General features: G+C 39.8%; 1 protein-coding gene across 2 annotated transcripts in view; it reads right to left on the reverse strand.

Annotated features, from left to right (window-relative positions):
• EFNA5 (ephrin A5) overlaps positions 1-14,420 on the reverse strand; it is a 275,762-nt gene extending 261,342 nt beyond the window's left edge. For both annotated transcript variants that reach the window (XM_037032158.1, XM_037032157.1), the window contains exon 1: positions 14,183-14,420. In XM_037032158.1, coding sequence (XP_036888053.1) covers positions 14,183-14,307 — 125 coding nt within the window. In that variant the 5' untranslated portion in view covers positions 14,308-14,420. The remainder of the gene's footprint in view (positions 1-14,182) is intronic.
• Between the last annotated feature and the right edge of the window lie 244 nt (positions 14,421-14,664).

The raw sequence follows: 14,664 nt of genomic DNA on the forward strand, positions 1-14,664 counted from the left end.
ATATTAACGTTTTAGAAGTCTAAAGAGGAAAACACATAGAAGAGAGAAACTGAGAGGGGGCGAGAGGACATTAAAAATAAACTTGACCAACTTTACAAAAAAGATCAAAATTCCTTCCTGAGAAAAAGGTCCTAGCAGACTTGCCTCTCAAGTGTCACTCTTCACACATTATTACTTTTGTAGACACCACAAGATAAATCCTAAAATGTGAATTCCTTTCAAAGAAAACCTAATGTAAATGCATAAATCACGTCTATCAAGGACAACATAAATGCCAAATAATACAACTCCGTCTATCTTTTAAAAAGTCAACTCTTCCATGATGTTTTGAAAATAAGTTTTCCTTTGTAGGAATGTATTTTCTATTTCACTTATAAGAACACAAAGAATCATAAAGTGAGATGCACTACAAAAGGTGGGCCCTCTTAATGTCTATTCTTTTCATAATGGTTTTCTAAGTTCATAAAGTCCTGTCAGATGTCCTTTCCTTTAAGTTTTCACAAGTCTGAGGGGCAAACTGCTTTTATTATGCCTTTTATTTATTATGGTGACGAAATGGAGGCTCCGATCCATCACTATAAATAGCCTATATGCGACTCAATTAGAATGAAAATTTAATTAGGTCTAAAGTATAACAAGAAAATGTTAACAAAGACAATTGAAAAATCCAATCTGACACAGGCTTGTTAATAGCTCACTCTCGGTACAACACCCAAACCCATCTGAAGTTTTATCCCACCCAGATGCTATTACAAAAACTCAAAACAAAAAAAGTACATGAACTCAATGCTCTTGCTTCATGCAGTCAAAACAATCTACAAATATACACATATCACTGTACCCGAAAACCTGGTTACAACCAGTTAATCTGATGACAAATTAGTGTTAAGAACCTTGAGCTAAAAATAAAAACCATTCAATGTGTTTCTCTCCTTTAAAAAAAGGGAGGGGGAACAATCATTAGAACTATTAAGCATCTCCTTCAACTAAACACAGCAATGACCACAAATTTTAGTTGCATCAACTCCATTTTGAACAGTCATTGCTGACATACGCAAATGACTTCATTTTAATCAATAAAAAGAACCTAGTTTTTAAAATCTGATAAACCATCTAAGCACACACCACAGTTCTCTTTTAGGAACCACGTAAGTTCACACATAGTCCCAGAATCTTCTTGCATTTCTGTATCTCCCTGAATCGTAACACTAGACACTCTGAGGCTGCCCCCTCAAAGTCACTGGCCCGGTATGCTTATTTACAACACATCAAGGATAAACATAAACGGCACAACACAAACAAACAGTGATGTCTTAATTTACTACCCTTAATACTCACCCTGCCCAATGTTTTCATTCAATCCATTTACCAAGGATTTAAAAATTAAAAGATTTGTTTCTGGTCAATAATTAACTATGAACAACTGTTGGTAAAAATTGTTATGAAAACAAAAGGATACTTGAATTAAGAGCACTCACCATCCTTTTCCTTTTTCTTGTTTCTTCTTTTGGGTAAAAATATAGCTGATTTATAGTATAGTTTGATCTTCCTTTTTATAACCATTTCATAGAGGTATATTGGTCAATAAGCCTACTTACTGATTCTTTCGCAGCCTTTAAAGTTTACCTAGGTGGTGAGTCATATTGTATTTATACATGCAGAGTGAAGAACAGCCACAAAAAGTCAGCAGGCAGACTAATCTGAATTGAACTAGCTCCATTCTTTGTTAATAGAAGCATCACAGAACATTTTGAAAAAGCAATTATATATAAAGTTTTATACACACACACACACATATGCTGTGAAAAAGCAGAAGCATATTTACAGACTTTACACTTCCTGGACTCCATAGGAACAGAGACTTCTCACTACGAACACAAGCGTCCCAGAATTTAAGAGCAGAAAGACATTTCCCCCCAAGTCATTTATAACTCCCCTGGAAGCGCAGGCTCCTGAAAGCCACCCACAAGAAACCCGGCCAGGGGGAATGGAGAAACCGTTAGTCATCCTCTATGCTGAATGTAAAATGAACATTTGGGGTTCGCTTAACTACACGAATTTAAATTTGAAAGTGTTAAAAAAAATCTGTCTGAGGTTTTTAATTCTGGCATTGCAACATAAAGTACACCCAGGGAGGGTTTGCAAATAAATATCTTTGGACTTTTATGACAGGATCCTCCTTAACTTACAAGTGGTGTATTTTTAATGGTGCATAATCCTGAATGTAAAAATCTATTTTATTTGTCTGAGATTTGGGCAAAAGTGGCTAGAAAGAAGACTTCCAGTCCTTAAGACAATTAACTTTCATCATGCAAATATGAAGCCAATCTAGAAACTGGAGAGCAAATACAACCAGGAGTCCTTGATAAGGATCCAGCAATAATCCCTCCCTGTGGCTTATCTAGAACCTTGCTGCTCACACTACGGTTCAGGGGCCCTGGTGCATCCGGATCACGTGGGAGCTAGTTAGAAATGCAGAAGGTTTAGGGCCCAGCCCCACAGCTGCTGAATTAAAATATGTATTTCAACAAGGCTCACCCGCAAAGGATTTGTGTCAGCTGGGAGTGTGAGAAGCAGTGATCTAGAAACTGCCAACGGAATGCTTCGTGATGCTTCATGATGGCATGGATGTAGGTCTGTGTGAACTCAGGGATGCTCACTGTGACCTCTCCAGCACCAAGAACAATACCTGGCCCACGTGGACACTTGACAATTCTTTGCTGAGTAAATTTACACGTGAATATTTCTTACACGGTATTTTCTACTTTGAGCTGTAATTGCGTGTTCACAATTGTATCTGCACAAAACCGCAAGTTCCTTATGGGCACAGATGATCTCTTATTCATCTCTGACTCTGCCGTGTAACTCCCACTGTTTATACCCATCACTTAAAAAGTATTTTATCAACTACAACTCTTAGAGACTCAAGGTCAGAATATACAATTACTTAGGGATATTTGCTATACTATTCCTTTAATGTGAAAACGTTGGAAAAATAAGTTAAAATCAACATGTAATTCCTAAAAGCACCTATTTGACTTTGATTTTAAATACAGTAAAAAAAATTCACCCAAGGAATCAAAATGTAAACATTATATGTTATACCAGAGAACAGGGATGGCATGGATGACTGAAATACAAAATTGATTCAAAAATCTCATGTTATTCAGTGGCCTCCCAGTCTTTTCTTATCAAAGCTCCCATAAGCTTCAGAAAAAAGTAATTTTTTAGTTTTCTTTCTGACATCCACCTGCTGGTAGACAGACCCAAAGACAGTGAAGTAGCCAAAGACATCACACGAGAAAGAGCGATAGAGAGCTCTTTGCAATAAATGAAATAACGATTAGCCCTCGGATAGCCGATAGCAACACAAAAATCTAGAGCTATGTAAAGAAATTATTTATAAGTGATAATTATAAGACATATCAGATACGTTAATAGCACAGACGTGTCAATGACAAGACCATTCCAAAATACTACTCAAAATAGTGAGATATTCAGAGTCACAAATGTTGCTGATTCTTTCAGTCCACATTACACAGGATACTAAAGCAAGGAGCCCCTCCTTCCCCAATAAAGGATCATTTCCTTTTAATTAACAGAATTAGATTGTCATTTATATATATAATTTTTTTCTTCAGGGAACCCAGAGTTTAAAGCTAAGCCATGAGATATGTCAGCTACATCTGGTGTATGTGTATTACACACACACACACACATACTTTCCTGTATACATACACCCACACCCCGACACTAACACTCTGTCCTGTTGTTTTCCCAAGAGTACAGTTGACAATGGTGATGGCAGAGTGTGTAATTAGTCTTCATTGTTCCCCTGACAGCTATAGTTCCATACAAGACCCTTTTCTTCTTATGTTGTAAATACTATGGAAAAAAATACACTAACAAGAGGCATTTAATTATGGATCCAGCAACCATAGTGTGAACAGTTCCAGAAGGGACTGGAGCCTCTGGGACAGCAAAAAACGTGTATTTGCAGTGGAGGAAAAAGTTCTGCTCTTTAATTACAGTAATGCTCAAAATAATTGATAACAGGCATATGACAGAAAAAACGGTTCCCTGACACTCTATCAGCAACAACAGTATGTATACAAGGTCACAATGACACTAAAACCAAGGATACTATCGTATCTACATTCCACTGGTAATAAGAACAAAGCCATTCTTTATTAACTAGGGAAATACTCCTTACAACAGCTTTAGGCTTTAATACTATCCATGAAGAATACAAAAATGCAGGGTTTTTTGTTTTGCTTTTCACAGACTTTAAAAAAAATAGTACTTGTGATATCAAGCGTCTGGGTGCTACATCCCTGGAGGCTTGCTTTAATTTGCTTCACGCAGTATCTAAAGTTCAGCCTCCCCCGAGGTGCCGTCATGGTGGACCCCAAATCTGTCACGAAGGTCCCTTCTCCCCTGACTAATCAGTAATTGGGAGACATGTTTTGGCAGCTCTCCTTTCCCTACTATTTTCCCTAGTTTGACACAAACCTCTGTCAGAGGCACCAGGATTTGAACTGCACCCTCTTACTGCTGGGTCACTAAATTTTAATAAATGGAGCCCCGCCAGAAAACCACCAAAACCAGCATAAAAGTTTACTGAAGCAGGAACGGTAAATAGATATACGAAGAAAACACTGAATGCCACAGTATCTAAAACATTAATGATCTGTCTGAACTCAGGGGTTACTGGTGAGACTGCAGGGGAGAGACTAAAAGAAAAGGACTTTCATCTGCCTTTCATAAAAAAGTATACAGATTTATTATTCGCTTAATAAAGCTAAACGCTTTGGTGCGGCAGAACCATACATCTGACCCTCTCCCTTTATCCCAAGCCAGGGAAGGACCTGATGGGAGGCAAAGACTGACACTCTGACAGTGACCACAGGGCCACAGAACCCACCAAGAAGCCATGAAAGCTCTGTCTTATCAAAAAGGGAACCGTTCTCATAGAAGGTGAGGTGAGGAACTTAAAGTTGAAGCTAAAGAGTCTGATACTTGGGAGAACTACAAATGACTACAGAATCAATCTCGGGTTCTCCATCTCAAAGTGTCAGTCACTTCAAAAAAGCACCCTGCTATGATGGTGGCTCAGGACACTTGCGTGCCTGGGCAGCGAGGCAGCGGCCATGCTGTGTGGGGCAGAGGTCACAGCTCCCGCATTCCGACATCTGTCTGCCTTTTTTCTTGCCCTGAAACAATAAAAGGGGAACTGGGCTCATTTGCTCCCACTTTGCTTAACCTAATTGTTAAACACAAAGGAACATTTCCCCATATTTAGAATTATTTTCCCATTTCCACTTGTCTCCATACCATTAAATACCATAAAAACTTAACCAAGAGGCTAAGTCCTCTACACATTATTGAAGTTCGGTGACTATGACAAAGTCATATTCCCCACTGGGGCCTTTGGGACACGGAACATCAGACAGCATGATCACCACCTTCAAAATCTAGATAACAATTTGCCCTATAATATGCCAACCAAATATGGTTATCCAACCAAAATACGCCATGAGTTGATTTTATTCCAACCACGAAACTGCATTTTTAGTGAGAAAATACTTTCATTTATTTTTATAATATGTATTTTCAAAGTAAGAGGCAAGAGTTAATTGTTAACTAAAGTTTCTACATATATAAATAAGTCACTAATAAAACTTAGAATAGGCACGCTGACAGCTTAGAAGCAGCAAAAAAAAAAAGTATTTGTTAGTTCATTTAAAACAAAAGGTCACTTTGAGTACTCAGTTATTTTAGTTTTCTCCAGAAAGTCAACGAAAAATGGGTGATGGGTACCAGAGGTAAGCTATTTGGTACAAAAATTGCCAACTCATACCTGGACTTTAATAAGGATTCCATGGGGTGCACATATATTCATTCTTAAAACATGCATTTCATTCATTGCCTTCACACTGTCTCTACAGCCACAGAAAAACCCTACTTCTAATGAACTGGACAATCTGTGATGTAAGTAGTATCCAATCTGAGCCCAGTTCAATCAGACTGAGTCAGGTTAGTTTGAAATTAATCTTAAGGAAGTTCTGTTTTTACTGCAGTACATGCGAATAATGTTCCCAAACATCGTCAAACAGACGCAGTAGCAAGAAGTGTAGTATAAATTTTGGGTAAAGTTTACTAGGCCACATGTTCTTCCAAATGCATCCAAAAATGCAAAATATGGTGGAAAATATAGCAGACTCAGTTGATATACTCTTATAAATTTTAATTACAAATGTGAATTTACTTCCAAAGGAATTTTTGTAAGAATTCACAGGAGCGATTTAGTAATGAGATAGTGAGAGCCTATATTTGAGAGACAAAGAGGTTCTGACTTTAGGTAACGCTTCTTAAAGCACCCGAGTGCACATCTGTAGAAGTGCTCACAGATTTATGGAGACCCCTCTCACCAAAGAAAGATCCTTGGTACCGCTGAGCAATATGTAAACAAAAATGTATCAATCAACAAACAAAAAAGAGTACTTCATACTGTCAGAAGAAGGAAATCAGGATGGAGGATGATAATAGAGTTTACTAATATACTGCATTGAAATTAACAATAAGTTATAAACTTTAAGAGAAAATTACATATGTAAACATGGTACAGCCCAAAATTTAACCTTAAAAATATAATATGCCTGAGTTAAAAATACACTATTACTAAGTTAAAACATCCTTTTCTAACCACTAAATACAAGCAGAGAGTATTTTAATGAACTCACAAGTAATTTAAGATAGAGCTTTAAATTCAGAGCCCTGACAACATGATTATAAAGTGGTTCAGTCCTGTTCTATCGTCCATATTCATTGCTGAACCATTTTCATGAGAGAAATAAAATCGGGTCTTAAAACAAGATGGCTGCTTCTAGGGAATAAAAAAAAAAGAAAGAAAGAAAGAGAGACAGAGAGACAGAGAGAGACACAGAGAGAGAGAGACAGAGAGACAGAGAGACAGAGAGACAGAAACGCGGATTTAACTGAAAGCCAAAGACCTAGCTTTCCTAAATCGGGAAACAAAAAATTAGTCCTATTTTCTAATCTCCAAGTACGTATTCATGCACTTCCAGAAAGAAACCTATAGATTACACTGTGCAGTTATTTTAACTTATTAATAGCAAAGAAAATTTTTCAAAAGGTCTAATATTTATGTGCTAATTAACCTGATTTCCAACACATACACACAGAGATATCACATGACCAATATTTCCACTTACACTTCACATCAGAATAATGATCATCAGTCATGAAACTCAGGTCACTTGATAAGTAATGATAGAAATAATACTGATACCTTATATCTTTTAAAGAATCCCATCAAAAGTGTCCTGTGATATCCTATTACAAACACATCAACTGTATTTGGAACTTAACTTGTTAGACAATTACTCCTTGAACTTCACTTTGCTGACCTTCCCTGAACCAAATGGAAGATTAATTCTATGACATGTACATAAAACTTAAAGACATTTCCTACATTTTATAATAATGTTTAAACAGATTTTTTAATCACTCTAAGCTATTTTTCTTTCTCACTGAGTGGAAAATAAGACCTGACAGTAACATTTTCCTCAAGCTGTCACCTGTCAACTGTATGAAGGATATTTGTAAAGATGACAAAGGTTTATTTTTCCTTACTGAAAATGATAGAATTCTACCCGAATGAAAGCTGAGCTAAACATCACTGTGGTATACTACCGTCTCTCACCAACTAGACGACTTTAACTAGAAGTTTTCACTGTTTTAAAGTAATGTTTTTACTGAAATCTGCCGCTCGCTGTTTGAAAACAATATTCAAAGGCCAACACAATCAAGAGTTTAATTCCACACATACTTCAGAAAATAGTGTAGCAGTATCAGTAGTTAACAGTAAATCCTTCAAAGTACACTAAGGAGTATAGATTATCAAGAATACTAAGATATATGGAACTTTTTTATTTACAGTGAAAAGTATGCATAATAGTGATGGTACAGAGAAACTTGCATTATTACTTTTTAATTTTAAACTAAGTGTTTCTGCGTCATTGTGCTGCATTGGCTATGACTGACTTGATTTTGAAAACATAAATGCAGACAAATTTAAGAGGAAACAGATCTGGTAGTGAGTAATATCCCATTCAGAAACCCTGGAAGTTCAAATTAATCACAAGAAACTTTTCTACCAAAAGGCTCAGGATATAGCTTAAGAAGCAGATGAAAATATAAGTCTAATCATATAAATCAGGCCCTTAAAAGAGACAGTAATTTACTGATGTTTAGTTAAGACCACTATCATAAGGCACATTCTTAAAAGTGAATATTAATACCTCATTTCTTACACTCCTCTTGAGTTTTTTATAGCTGACTATGAAGGTGTTATCCGTCACAAGGGACCAAAAGCAGCTTTTTCTCAGTTCAGAAGACTGATCCTGACTGAGTAACCAGAGGGAGTGGCCTGGGCCTTCCTTACTATACTTAGGGACACACAGGCTCATTTTTCAACATGGACATTCTAACAGAACTGCGATTTTAATAGTTTGTATACAGCTTCTGAAGAGAAAATTGATCATTTATAATCCATCAACATAGATGGGTTCACTACTTAAGATATCACAGCTTTTCAAATCATCATCGCTATACTGGAAGTTATTCAAAACAAACAGGAAAATAAAGAAGGCTGAGTGTCTTCTTTTTAAAAAGATATTAAGCAAATGATTTATATTGGGGGGGGGACATTAAATAAGCCAATACACCAAATGCTATCCTTATATAAAATTCTGTTTATAACATTTCCTTATGTTTCATTCTCTTTATACTTTAATGTTTACTCTTTGTCAAAGGGACATAGTTTTGCCATATACTTCTCCCAAGCTTCCAAAGACCAGGACTCCTGAAGGACTAATTGTATTCATTCATTTTCCTGGCCCAGCATGAAGCTGGTAGCTTGTGTGGTATATAGCAACAGGAGAGAGAAGGAGGTGTTCATCTTTATAGGTCCCTATCCAACAGGAACTCAGGCCAGTGGACAAAATGCAATGAAATCTCTGTTCAGAAGGAGTCTGGTAAGATTAAATGGCAAAGATTCACAAGGTTAATTTGCCCCCAAATAGCTACATACTCCTTCCAAAACTGATCCTCAGCACCCAAAGGTGGAAGTCTCTGAAGCTACTGATGACCAGCCAGAAGACACATGGTAACAAGGTATCCATTCAGTGAACCAATGGTTTAGTTAATATCACTAACATCAACTAACAGGGAGTAATAAGCTACTGAAGGCTCCCTCTGATTCTTTTCATCACAAGCGGTGTCCTAACCTTGGTCTCACACTGGAAATGCCCAATTAGACTGTACAAACAAGTGAGCCTCAAGTATCATTGACGCTCCACTCACCTAAAGACGGTTGACCACTCTGGACAGCTTATTTTGAATATGCAATGTAAGGCATACAACAGATCGGAAACCAACATCTCAGGAGCTAACTTCCCTTTTCAAACGTCTATGGAAAACTGTCCAAAAAAGAGAAGCATACATCTCTTTTACAAATTTCTCCAAAAAATAGGGGGAAAGAGGAAGATTCACTTCAGGTCTACATAAGTGTAAAAAACAGGAGATATAAACCTCTGTCAAACAGCTTTATATTTATTTGAGAGTTTATATAAATTCTGATACAAATAAATATCAAAATAATAAAATCATCTCATTACATCTACTGAAATAACCTAATACATGGAGGCTCAGAGTTAATAAAGTTTAAAGAGTCTAAGTAATGCCTTTTATGTGAAGAACTTTTTATGTTTCCAACATATAACAATATTATTTCAAACACTGAAAACAAAGTTAATCCTTTACAAGTTTGATGATATATCATATTAAAAACCTTAATTAACTTTCCACCTTTCTTCAAAATAAACTCTCAGAGGTAAACCAAATTACTTTCATTGATTTGTCTATGGAGAAGGTACAGTCAGTGCTGGCAGACTGGCACAGGACACTGATGGGTCAGATTTAAAAAAAATAAAACAAGTAACTTTTGAAAGAGGAAAAATGCCCAGGGATCATGATTAGGAAAAAATTACTTCTCTCTACTTGGCCACATACATATGACCCATGCTGCCAGAAGACTTGGGAGTGCTGACCTAGAATTCACATCACTTTCACAACTCCAAGATTACATGCTAGCAAAACTAAATGGTGTCAATTACCTGCTACGCTCACATGAAATATTTAATTTACAAGTCCCTACAAGAATTGAGAAAGTCCAAAGAAAACATATGATTAGGTTAAAATTTAGCAAATCCCCAACGAATGATAGAGTTTGTTTTCTTGTACGAGAATAGCTCTTTAAATCGGTGATACTCAAGCCTCAACAGAAGCAAAGCACTAACGGAGGAGAATCAGTATTCTTCAAGTGTGCTGGTTGTAATGGGCACTATCCCACCCATTAATGTCAACCAGTAGAAGACATCTTTAATTATGGTGGCATCATTTTGGCAACTGGTCAGAAGAATCCAAGAATTTTTTCCATATGTACACAGTGCTTAAAAGAATATTCTCGTTGGAAGCATAAAACTGTGTTTAGCATGCTTCAGATTAACTGGGATGTTCTTTACATTGAGTCATGTATATCTTTATAAGGGTAACTACTAAGGGAGTTTGTAAATAAAGTTTTATTTTTTACTTAAAGTTACTCAAAAGCTTTTTACATTCTTAAATAAATCAAGGACAAATAGTTGTATTCTTCTGGATTTGGATTTTCATTACTCAAAGTTACTTAGCCGGTTCAGAATTCAGCATAACATTAAAAGGATCATTCTATTCTCTAATTACTTAAGTGAAACTCACACAGTTTTTCACATTTGTAAAACAGCAAAGATGCATTTAGGCAAATGTTATCAAATGCTCTATTCAGAGTGATAGTCTTCAGTTGCTATTTCAGAGACCTGTGCCAACCCAACACATAAAATTAGGTTGGCCCACCACCCAATAAACACTGGCAACTAAAAAGTTTTCAGCATTTGAAAATTGAACATTCACTTCCAAGAAGTGAATACCTGGGAAGACAGATTCTAACAGTAAAACTATCTGACAGCAAATAAGTTTAATATCTTTTCTTCTATGACCCTAAATCAATGGATGCTTATGGTATCTATGGAGCCAGTAATGAAACCCAATGCAGTGAATAAACTCATGACTACACAAATGACTATAAAATGCTTAAACGCTCTGATCAAGATGTAATTCTTAACTCTACTTAAACACAAATTTATACTGAAGTTCACTGGTATAAGCTAAAACATTTATTTCACTTGCACAATATCATTAGTAGCTTAATGTGTTCACTGAACTTCAAGTCTCTCAGAAAAAAAATTTTTAATCTATTTAAGTTGCAATTAAAGTTTTCTATTTTTCTAAAAGACTGACATCTTCTGATTATATTATCAGTTTAGCAATATCTTAAAAGATAGGACTTATGTAAAACCAAAGGGCACGGCTAGATTACCTTTGTAATGATGACACATGAAAAGGAAATATAAGACACTGAATTTATACAATTTAGTAAACTGGTGCAAATACTCTAAAATAGTTCTTCACTGTCTTTTGTGAGAAACTGTATTTATTTCTAAATTATTTAGTTTGAATTTTGGCTCCTTTTAAGCTATACCCAAACTGACTTAACGAATCAACAAAGTACCATCTTATCTAACATTTCAGAGAAAAGTCTGCCATCCAGTATCTACTTTTGAAGTTACATTATTTTAAAATTACGTTTTCAGGGTAGTAAGATAGGAAGATAAATGAATTCATAATCCTCTAAAAATACTAAAATTGGGGCTGAATACCTTGAGAGGGGAGGTGCAGCATTCTTTCTCTGGAACATTATCAAGCTGATAAAGATCAAAGAGAAAGGCATTTCCACAAACCTCAAGTTAGAATACTGACTTGAGAACACTCTTGGTCTTTTACAATTCTACAGATTAACTCTGGGCAGGTTCAAAGCCACTGTGGCACCTGGAGCAGAACAGTGTTCTGCAGGCAGGGCGTATCTATTGAAAACATGGCCTGTGACAAAAATCAATGCGCTAATCTGAAACCAAACAACAGTATCAAAAGCATAAAACAGAGACAACCTAGAATGGAATATCCTCAAACTAACTCAGACTAGCCCGACAGGTTAAGAAGGCGGTGTAAAGTGGGGGTATGGCTGGTTTTTCTGTTTAAACCCAGATAACGGGAACACCCAAGTATCCAAGTAAATTACTGAGAAAAAGACCACACGGCGAGGTTTGGAGTGAGTTAGGAAAGACTACCAGGAGCAAAATGTCCCAAATTCAACTAACCAACTTCACTTTTCTCTAATAACGCGCTAAAGTTTACAAATATAAATTCCGTTTCATATATGCTGTCTAATAAAGCCCAAAGGGGGAATAAAACCAACGGGCATAATGAGGCTTGCTTTTAACACCATCACAACTGCAAAGCTTGCTCTATTTGTCTTGTCAGCTTTAATAAAAGGCATTTCCTCTGGCAGAAGGGCTTCTTTTTCTCCTTTTCTAATAGCGGTAAGTGGCAACTCAAAGAAGAAATAGCTTCCCATGCCACCACCCACCTCCAGAAGACTTTTTTTAAAAAAAAAAATTTAACCAAACTTTCAGGGATGTGCCCAATTCTGCCAGGCGAGCGATCGGGGCTTGGACTACCTGGGTGTGACCGTCTCTCCCGGGGTGGCGGGGCGGAGGGAACGCTGTCTCCGTTCGGCACCGCTGCACCGCCTGTGGAACCTGCCCGTCTCCACCTGAGCTGACTTTACTTCGAGTGGGGAATCCCGCTCAGGTGCGCAGAAGGCAGGAAAGCGGGAGGGCCGCAGACAGGTCCATCCGGAGGTGGGAAGCACGGGAAGCGCCCCGAAGACCCCAGTCCCCAGGCGAGCTGGGTGCGCGACAACCATAGACTCTCCCCTCGGCCTCCCGCCACTCTCCTACCAACTTCCACTCCAGCCCAGGAAAGAGCAGAGATTTTGGGTATAATCCATGCTGTTTTCCTCCCGGCGGACTCCGAGGCCAGCCCACAGCTGGAAGCTGGCCTGGGTCCCAAAGAGGCAAACAATTTAGGCCCAGTGGGGCAGAATGCTGTCCACAGGCCCGGGAGAAAGTAGGGCTCAGAGCTGTTCTGGATCCGGAGGGGTCCGCCCGGCACTCTGGACAACCCCTTACCCTTACCCTTACCCCAACCCCAACCCCACATTCAGGGCCCGTGAACAAGGGACGTCCGCGGGTGGCTACGATCCAAGCAGCCACGCTAGGTCGGTCCCGGGCGCCCACCTCTAAGCCTCCCGCGGACACAGCGGGCTTCGGGGGCCGCAGCAAAAACGGTTCCAGGTAACCGCGCGAGCTTCTAGGGCCGCACACCGCCAGGCCGCGGACGGAGGACTCCCATCTCCCTGCTCAGCCAACTCCAGCAGCTCCACACACAAGATGTAACCCCACGATAGATCAAACTTTCGGGCACCTTGAGCCCACCCAGGGGTGGAAGAGGTGGGAGAACCTTCTCAACAGCCAAGTGCAGCCAGGCCCAGGCTGACCCAGGGGCCAAATCATTTCCTCACAGTTAAAGGGGAAAATAACCTAAAGCTTCCGCTTCCCAACCCCCAAACTTCACCCAGCCTGTGCGCTCTCTGAGCGCACCAAGTAAAGAAAAAAAATTAAAAAGAAAACAGGGTGAAAAAAAAACCCAACTTTGATGATGTTTGGCGGGTTCCCCCTGCAGTCCCTGCGCACCCCTGATGCTGGCGGGAGCTCCTGGCGGGAGGCACCTGGGGCTGCCAGTGCCCAAGCTCGGCACCGGGATCGGGATGCCGGCCAGCCGGCCAGGGCGGGTGAGCGGGGAAAGTCTTGACTCCCCGGCTCCCGCCTTTTCTGTGTCTCCTCGCCGTCTGCAGAGGCAGCTGGTCTAGGCAAACCCGGGGACTCCCTAGGGCGCCCAGCCTCTCAACAAAGAGTGGTGCAACTGGAGCGCTTCCCGCGGACACCTCGGAAGCCATCAGCGCCCCGACGACGTAGGCTCCGAGAGTGACCACTGCCGGCAGCCGGTGCGCGCCGGTCCCCGCTGGTCTCGGCTGCCGCTGCGGCTCCTTCCGCAGGGCCCCGAGGCCCGAGTAGCCCAGGCTCTTGGCCACCTATTGCCTTACCTAGGGTTGCTGCTGTTCCAGTAGACGGCGTAGCGGTCGGCGACGGCCTTGGATCCCGGGTCCTGGCTGAACACACACATCCAGAGCACCAGAAACATCAGCGTCAACATCTCCACGTGCAACATCACGCCTGGCCAGCGGCGGAGCCCCGGACGCGCGACTCCGGGGAGAGAGCAGGAATCCGGAGAGAGGGAGGGAAGGAGAGAGCGAGAGAGCAGGAGCCAAATAAATATGAATAAATAAAAATGAAGAGGGATGAGAAAAGAAAGAGTCACACAACAAGCTGTGGGGGTGGGGGGAGGAGAGGGAGAAGAAAAGAGGCAGTGGAGCGGAGGGGCTAAATACAAACTCGCACTTCCAACCGGAGGGTTCAGAAGAAAAAAAGAAATTTCAAGATGAAGAGAAGCAAGCGAGTGTGTGGTGGCAGCGGCGAGGGCGGGGAAAGGAGTGCCAAGCGCTGTCTAGGGAGGCGGCGGCAGGCC

The sequence above is a fragment of the Sturnira hondurensis genome, unplaced genomic scaffold (assembly GCF_014824575.4).
Source record: "Sturnira hondurensis isolate 20B ecotype Veracruz unplaced genomic scaffold, ASM1482457v3 Scaffold0021354, whole genome shotgun sequence".
Taxonomy (NCBI): domain Eukaryota; kingdom Metazoa; phylum Chordata; class Mammalia; order Chiroptera; family Phyllostomidae; genus Sturnira; species Sturnira hondurensis.